Here is a 16,878-nt window from a genome sequence, read left to right on the forward strand (position 1 = left end):
GTGTGTGATCTTGACTAAGGTAGTATGTGAAACATTAGTAGATCGAGTGATCATAATCCAAGAGGTACATTGCGATTTCTCTTATCCCTGTCTCACCAATCCTTACAGACTGCATCAACCCACCCAACTGACCATGAGTTTTTCCAACGAAGCCTTTTCTATTGATAGGGACTTGACCGCCTAAGTATCTCAATCAATCCACCTTCTAGTTGATAGAAATGATAAAAATTTCATCTAGCTGCCTGCCCATCAACACCATTTTGTCACCGACGCTAATAACAATTATAAAATTAAGTTGGCTAAGCTGAGCTTGACATAATAAGATCATGCAAAGTACAAAATTGAAAATAAAAATTGAAATAAATGATGATATGCAGCTATGCGATAATATAAAATAACAACATCAAATGCTCAATTCTACATAGCCTACAAAACTGTAAGTGAACTTTACATTACATTCCCTCCAATATAAATGGCTTAAGATTACATGAACTCCAATTTAAATGGTGACTTTTAATTCAAATTATGACATTTTATTACTATTACATAATCAAGCTATGATTTCTTTCAATTTCAATTGGACTTTTAAGCTTTACGTATGGCCTCAGTAACAGTTACCTTCTGGTTGCTTCTCTATATAATCTGGGGGTGTTGCTCATCTCAATGAGCCTTTTTTGGGTTTTAAGTATTGTTTTTCTTTTAACCAAGGTAAGCTTAACCAACGTAATGTAGTATGTCTGTAAGTTATCTATTTAGAAAATGATCAATACATGAAAGTGAGTCGAGAACCTAATTTTAGAGTTTGAGAGGAATCGAGAATCCTTTAATCTACACAAAAATGTAATTAGCACTACTAACTACATTTAGTTATATAGGGCTTGAACAACAACTTAAACAACAATTGCATATGTAATTCCACTAAAACTTCATATCCAAGTTTACCTTTAGATGGGTCACCATGCATGTCACCACTTCCACATGTCCCTCTTGAAGGTATGGTCTATTAATAATTTAATACACATTTGAGTTTTTTAACCCTCATCCATCATCTCCGTCCAAAATGACTTCCCCAACTTATGCTTGTGTCTCCCTCCACCAAAAGAACTGGTTTAACCCACATATGGTCACAGATTAAAATTATCGATCTTGTTATTTGTAAATCTCATATACAACTGTATCATGTTCCTAATACACTTATCTCTTAATAAATTCTTAATATATCAACTCAAAATTTTGAGAGATCCAGCCACAGAACCATCTTACCCAATGTGTGCTTATTGCATTTACTATTATAATTCAAACACAAAAAACATAAGTATATTGGAGCTAGCATAATATCTCAAGGAACATTGAGTGAGAAATAAATACACTCAAACATATTAAGCAATGTAGAAGTTTACCCGCATTCTTCAAATTAAAATTGTTATGTTAACCACTGACATACCTTGTACAACTTTGCTTGAATCTTCCTTTTGGTCAGCAGAAAACGTAATCTGCCCCTTACCTCACCATATCCAACACTTTCAGCGCATACAAATCCCCATCAAGGAAACTAATATAACATCCTATAACATCACCTTCCATATATCCTTGAGAAAAAAGAGTAAGGATATAAAGAAATTCACATTAGATTACCTTGGTATAACTAAAAGAGATGGGAATGAAATACCAACAATAAATCCAAAGGCAACTCCAATAATAGTTGTGAGTGCAAGCCTAGCACCATCACTTGATTTCTTATTTACTCCAAAATTAATGAGAAAAATAGCTTTAAATAATGAATACAAACATGTAGTCAGATTGTAATGAAAGCTAAGAGCAAGATAGGTGCCAACATACTAAAACAGCAACATACATATGACTATCACTAAACGTATATGGCCCCATTCTTCGTATAGCAACTCGATTAGTAGGTCATACCACTACCATGGAACAAACACTGAAATCATAATAACGCAATTGAGAACAACTTAATAGTAGTTCAGCAATAAAGATCAAACACACATAAACATGAGATTGACTTAAATATCAACGTTTTTTTTTTGTAAGTACAAATGATGTAACTGTGAAAGCATATTGGAATGTACCCATTAATACTTCTAATCCACAGTCTTTTAAACCAAATTCAATGAAAAATGGAGCAAATAATTAGCCATTTGAATGTTCTCAATAATTATATTTTTACATGTTCTTTACGAGTTAATTTGGTTTTTTCCCTTTGTGCCAGGCCAAACTCCTAAATTTGGGCAGTTATACATATATGATACAAGCAACGAAGTGCAAAACAGATTGAACTCTTTTAGTCAAAAGATTGAAAATAAGAAACCGTTGGATCCAAACATTATAGCAGGACTCATTAGCATGTTAAATGAAAATAATAGAATAGCTGAGACTTACAGAATGGCGATAAATAATGTTAGTATAAGATTCATTAGCACAAGAGGAATTGATGGAAAGCTCTACAACTTATCAACTTATAATGAACTAGCTTCTCTCATTGTTGGTAATGGAGATGAATCTCAAGGTCACCGTGACATTATTGTTGACAATAAAGGATACGGCTTAAAAGATTTGATGAAACTTTTCCAAGTTTTATGTCAATGCAATACCCTCTCTTATTTCCTGACGGAGCTGATGGACATGTGCCTGAAACCAAGTACAGAAATGGTAGTAAAGTGCAATGGGTAAAAGACAACATGTTACCATGAGATAGTACTATGCATTTAAAATGCAAATGAGAGGAAACGAAGGGCTAACAATAGTCAAAAGTAAAAAACGATTGAAGTTTTAGTTTTGGGTAGATGCATACACTGCTGTTGAGGAGATGAGGCTTTTATGGGTTAGAAATAACCAACATACTATTTGTGCAGAATTGTACCAAGGTTTGGTTGATGTTGTTGTTTCTGGGGACAATAAATCTACATCTGTTGGTAGGCGATTAGTTTTACCATCATCTTTTACAGGTAATTAAGTTCATTGAAATCCCCAAAACTTACTTACAACTTTTAAAAATGAATTTATAAATTTTATTATGTATATTGCAGATAATGGTGTATGAAAATTACAGCTTATGTAAAAAAAATTGCTAAAGGAAATTATAGAAGCAAGACTTAACATTCATCAAGATCTGGTCTACAACACAGAATTAGAGAATGGACAATTCAAAAGAATTGTAACATTAAAGGTACCAAAAGACTTATTCTTTACTAATGAAGACGTCGTAGTTAAACAAATTGATGGAAGCACTACATATTACTCAAGGCAAAAGCGGATGATTTAGCAGACTTTTCACACACCATAATAATACGTTTATAAAGGATGAACGTGATATGGAAATTGAAGACTTCAATTTCAAATAACTTACGAAAAAAATAAAAGAGATTGAAGAGAAACATAATCAACTCGACATCCTCAAAAATATTATGCTAGATTGTTTGGTTGATGATAAATACAACAAAGATAAGATATATTGTCTCGAAGAAAAAATTAAAATAATGAAGGACATGGAGAGTTCCATAATAAAGAAAATAAAACCATGAGGATTAGTACTTGAATACCAAAATTTTATTATGTTGGTCACATAATATTTTTTTTCTTAAAACGCTTATTTTAAACTTTATATATGCATTAATTTCATTTATTTACTTCATTTGTAGAAAATAATGTTGTTTTGAAATAAGAATGTAGTATGAAGTTTTGAAAGAATAATGTATAGATATAGACTTGCATTTATGTCTTATTCGTAGTTAATGTGCTATTCGAACTATAACATTTTTAATCTGGAGAAGTAACTGTACAAATAATGTCAAGCAACGAAAAAGAATATCATCTACCAATAACTAAAAAAAACAATATTTAGAAATATATGTGGGCCTAAAGGAATACCTAAAGATAAAGAATAGTACTCTTTTATCTGTTTCGTCTTTAGAGATCTTTAGCAAACTATTTTCCGTATACTTTACCAGTAGCCAAGCTATATCCAATAATATAAGCATATGCCATGGTATAAGCTATTTTCAACTTAAAAAAAGGAAAAAAACTTTGGTGCAAACTTCGCGTTTTAGCAACTATGCATATCCAAACACACCATTGCCTCCCCTACAAGGACCAGCAAATGACATTCCATCGGAATGCGGGACAAGGTCAACATCATATGTGTTGTCAACATTCATTGATTTGTTGGGAATCAACAATTTTGGACGTGGCTTCTAAATTTTGATAGGGTATGCAATTGGGAATCAACAAGTAAAATTTGGACGAGCTTGATGAAGCTTCTAAAATAGCATATTTATAGTGTAAAATGACCTACTACAATTATCAAGCTCAAAACGAATTAGCCAAGCATGGTAAAAGCCGACTTGTTTAGCTCAATTCCACCCTTACTTCTAAATAAGGGTCCTATGGTTATCGCTCAAAACAACCAACACTCCAACAGAACTAGCGTGCTCATTATTACCTTACAATCAAATATGATATATTGTACTAGCTAGCTAGAGCTAATGTATTTGAATATGGTAATGCAGTAGTGGTTAAGTAGGAAATTAACATATAGACAATTCTTTGTTCAACTGACAAAAGAAAACATGCAATCCTAAAGACTTGCAATAAAAGTTTCTAAAGTGATATTACATTTTCAACATAAAAAAATCTACTCCTGTCATATTCTTGATTACTGCTAAGAGAGAAAAAGGACAAGAAACATTACATTATGATCATCATAAGCTAGAAAATAATTTAACTGACTGGAACACACAAACTTGCAAAGTATCAATACATATTACAATTCAAAACATAAAAAGTGCCCTCAAAAAACAAAAAAAAACTAACACCAACTTTCTAAAACTAACAAAACAACAATTGGTATTTCTTAACAATATACACAACTAGCTCAGCAGACAACATATGTGCTTTAGCCTTGGACTTTGCTATCCATTTATGTGTTTGCAACAGCCACATATTTGTCTTCCCAATCCATATTCGCATATTATTCCTGATGTAGGTTTACTAATAAACCAGTCAAATCAAACATAAAATATTCAATTAAGCCAAAACAGAAATTATGAGAAAGAGAACACCCAAGTCCCCAACACATGGACATGTACAACTCAACCTATTTTGTCTCTTAAGTATCTTAAACAATTGGACTAAAACAATATTTAACTAAAAAAACTTACTCATCCATATCATCTACGGTAGTAGATAAGTAAGAGTACAATGAATATGAAACCAATAGAGCAGAGAGCGAGGACTATGAGTTTAGAGGAAATGGTTTTGTGGCTGGAGGTGTAAGGAACGATGAGGAAAGAACTTCTATACTTTCACCGAAACAAACTTCAAACGTCAGAAATTCATCTTTTTTTGTGTTTGAACAATTAAATCTCAGTTCACATGGTCTTCTAATGACAAATAAAAGAAACAAAATAAATGGAAAAAACAAAATTGAAAATAACCAGAGACCACACCAAAATAACATAGCCCATTTCCAAAGCTCATAGACAAGTGTTTACAATATGTCTTATTTTCAAAAGTAGTAATGTTACATCGACCCACTTATTTAACATTTTAATCTACTATTTCAATCTACTAATGTATCAAAAGTTCTAATAAGTGCAAGTTTATACATCTACAAAATTTTTTAATAAATAATACTCTGACCAATGACACATTTTCATTAAAAAATATAACTCAACCACAATTAAATGGGTCAACAAACTTTATTATGAGCTATGTCTAAGATGCACTATAGCCCTAAGAAGTGCACTATGGGCCTATACGATAAAATTGGATTGTATGCATCAATTTAGTTCGTATTACAAATTACCAAATGAGCTTATGACTTAAGTCCACATTTGTATACGACCCACATTAAAAAAAATATAATAATAATATAAATGCATCTATCAAAAAGTGGATACAAAAACCACTCAACTCTTTGTGAAATTAAGGAGAGCACTATCTAATTATACTAATTATTAGCGGGTAGGTGAAACTTTTTCTTAAAGTATGGATGAGATTAGAGATGAAAAAACACTATGATTAGTAAAAGATTATTGATCATACTTTCTTGCCTTAACCACTATTGAGTAAGAGGAATTTCTACATACCTTAGATCACTATCGAGGAAGAGAAACTTATAGCATAGACAATCCTTAATTGTGAAGGTAGTTTACTTGCTTAATTTAACAAGTAAATTTAGATAAATGATAAATATAATATTCATATCTCCTAGCTCTACATAGTTACTAATATTTTTCATAATAATTTAATATAAAGCAAAATCAGCAAAGTTAAGATAGTTATTAATCCTAATAAGTCAAACAACCCACCATTCATTAGACTTAAAAACCAAACTCATGCCAAGTATTCCCCGTATAACAATGAGAATTTAATTTGGCATTGCAAAACACTATTTATGTTTCACAAACGGGAAAATTATATGATAAAGCAGAACATGTGGATAACAGTTACACAACCAAACTGGAGAAGACAAAGAACCGTCCACATCAAAATTTTGTGAAAGCCAATATAATATTCATATCTTATAGTTCTATATAGTTACTAATAATTTTCATAATAATTTAATATACTCAACCACTATTTATTTTTCCATAATTGTTTGTCATAAATCAAATTAATTATGTTTGTTGAGCTATTTTTAATTTTATTAATACTATATTGCAGTATTAGTGTTGACATCAAAATTTGAACACTACACTATTTTATAATTAAAATTTTTTAGCACATAATAGTTCATGAAAATTATCCCCTTTCATTGAACGGGCTCAAAAACTAGTAATATCCAAATATGTATGGGTTGGCTCTATTTTTTTTTAAAAAAAAAACATCTCAAACATCATATCATAGCTAGTTGAGTTTCAACTTTTTCTGAAAGAACCACCCTACATTTATAACAACATGATTGATTAAGTTTTAAGTATAGTTTTCTTTTCTGATTTCAAGCAGTTCTTAAACAATTTCATAAACTTTGGTAAGAGCTTCACATCTCAAGCATTTTTTTTATTATCTATTTATTTATTTTAAGTCTTTACTAGTGCATAACTTGAAATACGTGCTACAACTATTACTAAAAATGGGCTTGGGGGCCCAAACGACCGGGCGAATGGGTTAAAATTGTAGGCCCTTTTACCCGCTTTCTCAAATACATTGTTCCAAGTTTCCAACCGCTCATTTCTAATCTTTACAAGAACAAGTCCGCCCTTGAACTGAAGCTTTTCTAGACTTGCGCGAAAAGAAATGGCTCTATCCTTAAACTTAGCACCACCTTATCTTTCCCGTCTCTCTTTACCATCTTCAAACTGCCCATCTAATAACTTCTCAACTCACTCTCCTACTTACAACAACTCACTCTTTCTTCTCTTCTTAAGCAAGTACACTTCTCATGTTTCTCGCTTCAGAAACTTCAAAGCCCATGCTTCTTTTGCAGAGAAAGGTGGTTCAAATATGTTGAGTGATGAGTTGTTGAGTAGAATTTCGAGTGCAAAAGAAGCTGATGAAGCTTTGGTTATGATAGCTGAGAAGGTGGAGAGTAATGAAGGTGTAGTGAGTAGTGAAGATTGTTGTTTGATTATAAAGGGTGCATTTGAAAGTAATAATGCTGAGTTGGCATTATCTGTTTATTCCGCTATGCGAATGAGCTTCTTTGATCAAGGTATCTAATCATTGAATTATGCATTGCATAACACTTATCGGTTGCCATACAGCCCCTAAGTAAAGACTTATTACCAATATATGATTCCTGATAAAGATAACCACAAGAAATGATAAAGTTGAATAAAACGTTAGAAATGCAAGTTTATTACAGGAGTTTAGCAGCTAGTTTAGTGTTGAACTTGAATGGGCTACTGTCAACTACTTAAATTACTAATTCTCATTATACTATTGTCATTGTTCAGTGCATGATTTAATAAATTTGTCAGTATTGTTTCACATTTGATTTCCAGTTTCTTTCTGTTCTAGTGTTGATATGTGGGAATATATTTGGACAGGTCTGAGTGAAAATGGTTCCTTTGTTAGGAGATGGAAGTGGGCCAGGCCTGATGTTCGCATTTATGCAGGATTAGTTAGAGGCCTTGCATCATCATTGCAAGTTTCAGATGCTATTAGGATCATTTATGATGTTTGTCACTCCGGGGTTTCTCTAAGGGAGGAGGTAATTGGGCAATACTTCAGATTTTCGTAGTTATTTATGTTGAATTATGATTCTATTTCAAGCCTTGCATTTTTCAACACTCTTTTCCTAAGGAATAAAGTCTAAATCATGGTCTCTTGGATGAAATGATGTCTCAACATGAAATACTACGATAAAGTAGTCTAAATACTAAATAAGATGTTTCACAGATTTGTGAAATACAAAGTTTTACGTTCTTTACCAAAGTACAAAGAATTTGGAAACTCATTACAGAGTGAAGATTCATTATAGAGTAAAAGGCTTAAATGATTGAAGTACATTTCTTAGAGTTACAATGTTTATCTGTAGACGTAGATCTAGTCGTTAGTTACAACTGAATAGAGTTTGATCTAGTCATTCATAAACTGACAGACTTGGTTGACAGAATATGCTAACTGATCGTCCAAGTTAATTACCATAGAGCTCCCACCACTAATCTGTATTCAGTTGGATCTTTTAAAATTCCATCACTTGTAAGATCAAGTTTCACAACTGTTGAGCATGGTGTTGAGCAGTTCTTAGCCCCCTTTGTTGAAGGCCTTTTCCAAAATATCATGAATATACTTTCTGTGACTGAAACATGCCTTGAGAGTTGAGAGTTCTCCTCTGCTTCTATGCCCAAAATATAGTGTAAACTCCTTAGGTTTTTCATTGCAAACTTGAGGCGTAGCTGCTCAATCAATGTTTACAATTCTGAATTTCCTGCAACTGCTAGGACTGCTAGGACTGTTAGGACTGTTAGACAATTATAAATGTATCTGAGCTGGAATCTTCCACGTGTGATGAGCTGGAGCTTCGTTTGCTGAGTTGGAGGAGAGGTATATGTAACAAGGAGAAGGAAAACTCCAAACTTTTGTTTTTTGAGTGTGACTCTAGCTACCAAGCCTATTTGGTGTAGTATTAAGTGTTCACTGGCCATTAACGTCCACGCTTATTCTTCTAACAGTGAGTGGCGGAAAGTATTAAAGAGTGTAGATCTCTTGCTCTTAATGTTGACATACTTAAGGTATTTAAAGCAGAGTGGATACATCTGTAAGGACGGTTGAAAAAATAATTTTCTGAAGATCAGGTCGGCATCTGTAAGGACAGTTATGATTAATACTTTTAAAAGATTGGGTGACCTACATCTCTAGACAATTTAGTACAAATATCAGAAAGAAAAAGACAATTTAGTTCAAATCCTCTGTTTCTGACTATTGTAAATTTGGAAGATTGTGTGTTGCTTGTCTCAACTATCGGACTAGGAGATAGATTGGTAATAGGTTCAAGGTCGCAGTATGACTATATGTGCTAACTGGAGAACGATAAGAGCGACTGGAAATTGTACCTTAGGCCCTTCTCTTCAACTTGTCCTTCTGCTCTTATGGCTCTAGGGAACCACGTTATAACTTATAAGTATAGGATGCGAAATACTTATTTTATAACAAAAATGACGAATGGATGCATATTCTTCAGAACATAGTAGTTTCACAGATGATTCTTGTTGCCCTTTTGGGCCCCTAGTTACTGTATGGGACTTGCTCTAAATGCTTCTTGAGCTTCTCTATTCAGACGTCAGTATGGAGTTAAAAAAGAATACTGATCTTTTTAAGTCTTTGACGATGATCTTTTCTTTTGACGTGTTGAATTTTTTATGCTTAAGATAATAAGTGTCTCTCTTGGCATTTTATGTTTGATCTTTAGAGATTACTCAGTTGTCTTTATTTGTTCTCAAATCATAATCATTGCACAGATTTGCAATCATGACGTGTATCACTTTGCAGGTGTCATTTGGGAAAGTTGTCAGATGTCCAAGCTGTATGATAGCTGTTGCTGTTGCGCAACCCCAGCATGGCACTCAAGTATGCATTTAGCTGATACTTCTTTTTTCCTCCTCTTGATTTTACCTATGTAAAAGTGCCAGCCTATTTCAATAAAGCTGTAGCGCCACAGTTTCGAACCTTGTAGAGTCACTTAACTGCTGAGACGCCTTATAGGTATATCATTTGAGGTTTACAACAGTTAACATGTCTGATACATCCTATCCATGTCTGACACCAACACTCTTTTGTTTTGTTTCGAGCTGAATAATGGTGGGGGAAACTAGAAAGATAGGAAGAGCTTGTTTTGAAACTGTCGTAGACTCGTTGTTTATGCTGAGAATATTGATTTACTGAAGATAGCGTGTCACGGGTTCATTAAAGGCAAACCAGTGCTTCTGCTTAGAGAGATAGAGAATTCCATTAACAGATTGGCGTTAGAAATACTAATAGGCTAGAATTGTAGACTAGAGTTCTCAGGGTAAGTCTTTTATGAGGGTCCTGGGTCTCCTTGCTCACTCCCACCAGTGGTGGCAAGCTCTTGGCTGACTTCCCTTTGTGTTATATGGTCCAATTCATGCAATTTTAGGAGTGCTTTGAGGTTAAATTTGGGAGGGTTTACTGTAAATGTTTTTCATTTTCATTTTATATATAGATTTCTTGTTTTTGTTTTTTTTGACTCGGTGCTGTATGCAGATTGCGTCCTGTTCCAAGTGCCGCTACCAGTATGAACTTGTTTCAGGAAATATAGTTACTATTGAGTCAGAAGAAATCAGGTTAGTCGGATTGTCTCTGCGGTTATGTTGATGTTATCTTTTTATTATGTTATCTCAGCTAGGAAATATGGTCGCTCAAGTTTCTAATCCAATAATCAGTGACAGTGGTATGAGTAGTATACTACTGTCCAGTTCATGTTAATGAAAACAGATTAAGGATAAAAGGTTTTTATCATAAAGAAAAGATTAAGGATAGAAAGAATTTCTATGTCCATAATGTTCAGTGGGACATTTTCTGAATTATTTGATGTTCATATGTAGCTTTTTATCGTATGGAATTTTCCCTCTCAGGGATATGTGTTTTAAACGTGTTGTTCAGACATGATATACTTGTGTATGGTGTTGATCCTGGGATATTCAATTTTTCTAAGGATCTCCTCGTGCCGAACGCAGCATGGATATTCCGGCATGGGAAAGAGGACTGAGGCTCTTGAACGTAATGAAGCAGAGCATTCCTGCAGCAGTTCACTCTATTGTGGTACACATTTTTGGGATACATTTTACTTATATATGAAAACTTCGTGTCTCTAGAATCTCAAAACTTGTGAAACATTTATATATGAGCATTGACCCTTAATTCCAAATTACTTTATAAAAAATTCTCTGCCATATTAATGCCACCATTACATCAATTAGACAGCTTAGCATGTAGGATGGAGAACACGCCCAATCATGTTATCAGGCATATTTCTTCTCATTATTGGGCTTATTGGCCCATGCTGGACATTAACCGTGAGTCTGTGACCCAGAATTTAAAAAGCAGAGTTGCCTAATATTGAGCAAAAAGAAAAGAATAAGCTTGAAGGCAATACTGCTTCAAGTTAAATATTCATAATAACTCTCAACAATTGTCTCTCAAGTGAGATGTAGATGTCTTTCGTGCATGTTGCGAGGCTTTTTAGGTCTGTGAAAAGAAATAGGGAAAGTTGATTTAGTGTTAGGGTACTTTTGGGTTCCAGGATTTCATTGGAGTCCTGTTTCAAGCTGCCACAAATCCTGTAGTACTCTTAACTCTTCTGAGACCATTTCCATGATCTCTTGGATTCTGAAATCTAATCGCCCCCGTCCTATTCCCATCAAAGAGAGGAAATGTTACGTTATCTTGACATCACTCATTTTCATCTCTATCTTTCATTTCCACTAAAGATATCATTTCTTATGATTTTTAACGGGAAACCTCACCTCAGTGTGACCATGGTTTCCAGGAATTTGTTTTCTTGGAGAGTTGGAGTTCCCAGTTCATGCTGGATTTCCCAACGTAAGGATCCGAAAGTACCCGTAATGTTTCAATGTTTCATTCGTGGTGATCAATAGGGAGGAGAGCAAGAAGGATTGAATGGGTGGTGGGGGTGATTGAATATTGGTGCTGTTAACTTGGTTGGTCCTTGGGGGGTACCTGTAATTCTTGTATTGTCTTCAATTTTATTCATTTTTTTTTTAAATCTTGATGGGTTGCTCTTCCCTTGTGGGATGATTGTGTAAGGGGGTTTAATTTAGTCTGTTATGGGATCTTGGTCTTGTTTAACAGCTGTTGACTAACAGAAGTGCGATTCTGTTGATTGTTTAAACAAAGTTAATTGCAAAAACTTTGACATATTGGTTTCAGAAGTTGAAACTTTAATAGTTAGTGAGAAATTGAAGTTATAAAAGTTTTGGGAGGTTTGGCCAAGGTCTTTGGTTCGATTCTCACCTTCACTAGGTAAAAGGGGTTTAAAGGGTATAAAGAAGCTCTGACTATTAAAAGAATAGTTGAACTTATAAAATCAGCAAGTTGATGAGTACTATGTTGTTGCTGTATGACTAGAACTATTTAAAATTGGAATGGTGGTGATGAATTAGAATTGATTATGTCATTGTAATTCCGTGAGTGGTCCCCAACATAGACTTGCAGATTTCTTAACAAACCTCCTATAGTTTTGTTGTATTTCTATTGTTCATATTGCCTATGCAATTTCGTTTCCATGGTGAACTGTGAGGAAACTTAAGCAATTGCAAATTCTCCAAGCTGTTACATGGTTTTATGTCATCCAATTTTATGTGAGTGCGACACTAGCACCTTGTGTTTTGAGAGATTGCTTATTTCACTTTTAGAAAGTTGATAATCAATCGTTACTACTTGTTCTGTTCCAGGTCCAAACTCCCAGGGGGACTGCTCGTACACATAGGTTTGCTACTAAAACAGTTGAACTGCCAGCACAGGAAGGAGAAAGAGTGACCATTTCTGTAGCAGCTCCTTCTAACATTTACCGTGAAGTTGGACCTTTTCGTTTTAGTTCGAAAGCTCCTGGATTTAAAGCGGGAGAGGCTATGTGTCTTACGAACCATATAAATGGCCGGGAAACCCAGCTGCTAAGAGCCCCTGTAAAGAATGAAAATCTATCTTTACGTAATCCCTCCTTTCTGTTTCCTGTGATTGCTCTGCTGACTACTGGAGATTTTGCCTCAGGGATTATTGATCCCAGCTTACCACAGTTCATTTCTATTGCTGCTATTGCATCCGTTGCTCTTGGAACTACTATAAATAGTGTCATTTTACCCCAATTGAACCGTGTGGGTAATCTCTCCCGCACTGTATTGTCATATATTGGAATTAAAGGTGCATGTGGGTAGGGCTGGTCATCAGGCTCGATGCTCGTGAGCAACTCGGTGCTCGGCTCGTTTCGGGCTCGGCTCGAGCTCGCTCATTTAAAAATATGAGTCAAATATGAGCACGTTTTAAAGCTCAAGCTCGAAATCAAGTAGCTCGTGAGCTACTCGAAACTACTCGTATTTTACATAATTTTGTTAAAATATAGGATAATTGTTATAATAGTGTGTTGAATTATAATAGCTTATCACATATTAATTGTAACAATAGTGTGTTCACCTTATAATACTTGTTAAATAGAGGTTCATTGTTATTTTAGTGAATTATAATCACACTCACGTATATTGTGAGATTATCTCTGCATGTTATTTTGATATTTAGTAAGTATTATATATCTATTTTTGCTCACTTGTATCTAGAATATGTTTGAATTCAAACTTATGCATAAAACAAATCAAATCAATATTGAAAACTTGTGATGGAGTTCGAACATATAGCTATGAACCGTCAAGATCCAGACTCGAGAGCTACTCGGATACTTGATGAGCCAACTCGAGCTCGACTCGAGAGACACACGTGCTCGACTCGAACTCGCTAAAGCTCGACTCGACTCGCTCGATGACCAGCCCTACATGTGGGCTGTCTTGTGATACACACACACACACACACACACACACAGACCTAATAACTGTTGGTTTACAACTCCCTTGAAGTTCACACCAATATGGCTTCATCTAAGATTCTATTATTTGTATTTTAATATATTTTTAGTCTGTTCCAGCTTCCTCAGAGAATGGTGGAGGTTGTAGCTATCAAGCAGCAGCTTTTATCTCAATATGATCTGCTTCAAATCCGTATTAATGACCTAAGAGAAGCTGCAGAGAAAGAGGTATGTGGATATTCAATTTCTTAATAATCATTACATTCTTTATAAAGTACAAATATCCAATATTCAAGAGAAAATTTTAAAATTAGTCTATTATATCATGTCTGCTGCGTTCTTAGAATCATTGAGATGAGTGATGTGATATGTGCAATCACATTCAAATATCGATAAGATCATAGGAGCAAGATCAGTAATTTCTTGGGTTTTATATGGCCACAAGAATGATAAGAAATTGTTCTTGATTCCTAAAAAGAGACCTGGTCTCCTATGATCTTTGTGTGTTATAGACTGTAAATTTTTTTGTAGTATCCATTTGTCAAGTTTCAGTTCTCTACCATGTTAATATGTGATCCATTGTAAAGGTTGACATGTTTCTCTACAGGTTTGGATGTTGGCTCGCATGTGCCAACTGGAGAACAAAATTTTAGCAGTTGGGGAACCGTCTTATCGGTGATCTTCTAAGCACTTTTTCTTGTTCATGGATTTAATCATACTACTGGGTGAAAATCTCTTATATTTAACAACTAATTATATGTTTAGTGCCCGGAGAAGTAGATTAGTAAAGGTACGTGAAAGCTTGGAAAATTCCCTTATGGGACGGATTGAACTGATTGACAGCTATGCAAGAGTAAGTTCTTAAGAATTATGCGAATAAAACTTCTGAGAGCATATTGATTTTTCTCATCTTCTTTTAATGTAATTGCGGCAAATGGTTTTTAGATTTCTTCGATGATTGAAATTGAGCTGGAAATGGACTCTGACGTTCTTGCTGCTGAATCAGTAAGCAATGCGGTCTGTACCACAAGTTCTTGTTCTTCTCATCCACTTCTGGATTTGTGAGAATGAATCTTCCTTATGTTTCCATCAATTTAGTTAGTTATCATATGTGTGCAGGAAAGCATAGCAGAACAGATCGAACAAATCATGGAGCTTGAAAACCTTGAAGAGGTTGTTGGTTGGAACTGTGCTTATTAATACTATACTAATGCATTGAGCCAAGATAGGAATCAAAATAGGAGAACTGGAGATTTTTCTTCTCTTATGCTATCTTAAACTTGAAAATCTCAAATGGATAAAATCTGAATGTTTTGTTTGATGTTTTTTGGGTTAACGAGTATTACCCCCCACTAGATGAGCCAATTAGGATTTCCCCCCACTAGATGGGAAATTAGGGTCTCCACCCAAATACACACAAAAAAAAAGGTCAACCCAATTTGACTTTTTTTTTGTGTGTATTTGGGGGGGAGACCCTAATTTCCCATCTAGTGGGGGGAAATCCTAAGCAAAATGCAAATGAAATAGGTAATACTACTTAACCCTTTAAATTCTTGTCTTCCAATGCATTGTTTCACATTTTAATCTCCGGAAGCGCTGGAGTCAATTATCTTAATACATGCATTGAGCTACTACTACTTTCAGCAATTTGTGTGGACAATCATGTATGTCTATTTTGATGTTGCTTTGATTTAGCGATGGAGGATCCAAGCTGAGGCAAATGATGAGGTGGAGAGGCTGCTCAGTTCTCAACCCATGCCTACCGAACCGGTCTAGAAATGGCGGTAATTTAAGGTCTCAAGTTTCTCCTTATTCTTTTAATGTATTCTGATGGTTAGAAACTTGTAATAATTATGTTCACTTCATGAGATTTCATTGGCAGGACTGGGAAAAGTTGCTTCTGGGTCATTAAGCAATAATCAATTGTGATCAGAATTAAGAGAGAGGTAATCCTCTATGTATGCTGTTGGTTCAACTTGATCTTCTCATTAATCTACTAGGCAAAGAAACAATATTGTATAGGGCTATTGTATATAACGCCACTGGATGTTTGTTACTTGGTCCAGCGTGAAAAGCAAAAAGGGCGTCAAATTTTTATTCAGATCGAGAACAGCGAATATTATCGGGGAAGAAAAAGAGAGAACAATTATATTTACAGATGGCACTTTAGATTCATGACCCTTCTGTGTTCTCAAGCTCTATTATGATTGAAGCAGTATATGAACAATAGTCTTTTTTATGGGAACTGAAGATGTAAGAGCAACTCAGCAATTTGACAATTTGTCAATGGGCACCTATAGCATGCATGATAGAGTAAAGCTGAGGGTTTTTGGCATGTCAATTTAGATTCTAGCTCAACAGTTTGGTACCTAATTACTCACAAATTAATGTGTAAGGTTACAAACAACACAAATTGTGCAGTATGTTCAAATGTGTTCAATACTTCATATTGAAACTGTCAAGGTGTTACATCAGCCCACAAATTAATGTGTAAGGTTACAAACAACACAAATTGTGCAGTATGGTCAAATGCGTTCAATACTTCATATTGAAACTGTCAAGGTGTTACATCAGCCCTCAAATTTAGCGGGGAAACTAAAGTGAGTCTGTGAATCTGTCATGCCTTATGTCGCATGTATGTGATGCTTGCTGGTTGCAGGCTTGCAGCAGTGCAAATATAATGAAGGCCACACCACGTACAAGTCCAGATATTCCCACAGCATAACATAACATGACAGAAACCTGTGGGCTTTTTGGCTCATTTAAACAACCTTAAATGTTCACAAAACCTCTCGAAGTGCAAAAATATGAGCTAGTATAACCAGGTAAACTCATAATCCGTTGCATAAAATGTACTTGGATTAATT

The 16,878-nt window shown here is 34.6% G+C and overlaps 1 protein-coding gene across 8 annotated transcripts; it reads left to right on the forward strand.

The window, feature by feature from the left end:
* The first annotated feature begins 7,193 nt into the window (after window positions 1-7,193).
* On the forward strand, window positions 7,194-16,352 carry LOC147495114 (Pentatricopeptide repeat (PPR) superfamily protein). Of its 8 annotated transcripts, XR_015200454.1 has the most exons (14): window positions 7,194-7,669; window positions 8,007-8,170; window positions 9,952-10,029; window positions 10,684-10,763; window positions 11,157-11,241; window positions 12,894-13,313; window positions 14,132-14,239; window positions 14,619-14,686; window positions 14,777-14,864; window positions 14,957-15,016; window positions 15,131-15,184; window positions 15,707-15,805; window positions 15,881-15,957; window positions 16,034-16,352. XR_015200454.1 is itself a non-coding variant. In XM_086569631.1 (13 exons), exons 1-12 carry the CDS (start codon window positions 7,255-7,257, stop codon window positions 15,785-15,787), a joined length of 1,713 nt encoding a protein of 570 aa, XP_086425757.1. In that variant the 5' UTR covers window positions 7,200-7,254; the 3' UTR covers window positions 15,788-15,805; window positions 15,894-16,352. The 8 variants fall into 8 exon arrangements, 7 of the variants coding, with proteins under 7 accessions (XP_086425757.1, XP_086425759.1, XP_086425762.1 ...); XM_086569631.1 differs by having other exon boundaries at window positions 7,200-7,669; window positions 14,957-15,028; window positions 15,894-16,352; XM_086569633.1 differs by having other exon boundaries at window positions 7,200-7,669; window positions 14,957-15,028; window positions 15,707-15,795; window positions 15,894-16,352.
* The last annotated feature ends 526 nt before the right edge of the window (window positions 16,353-16,878 follow it).

This window comes from Coptis chinensis, chromosome 6, assembly GCF_015680905.1.
Source record: "Coptis chinensis isolate HL-2020 chromosome 6, ASM1568090v1, whole genome shotgun sequence".
NCBI classification, from domain to species: Eukaryota; Viridiplantae; Streptophyta; class Magnoliopsida; order Ranunculales; family Ranunculaceae; genus Coptis; species Coptis chinensis.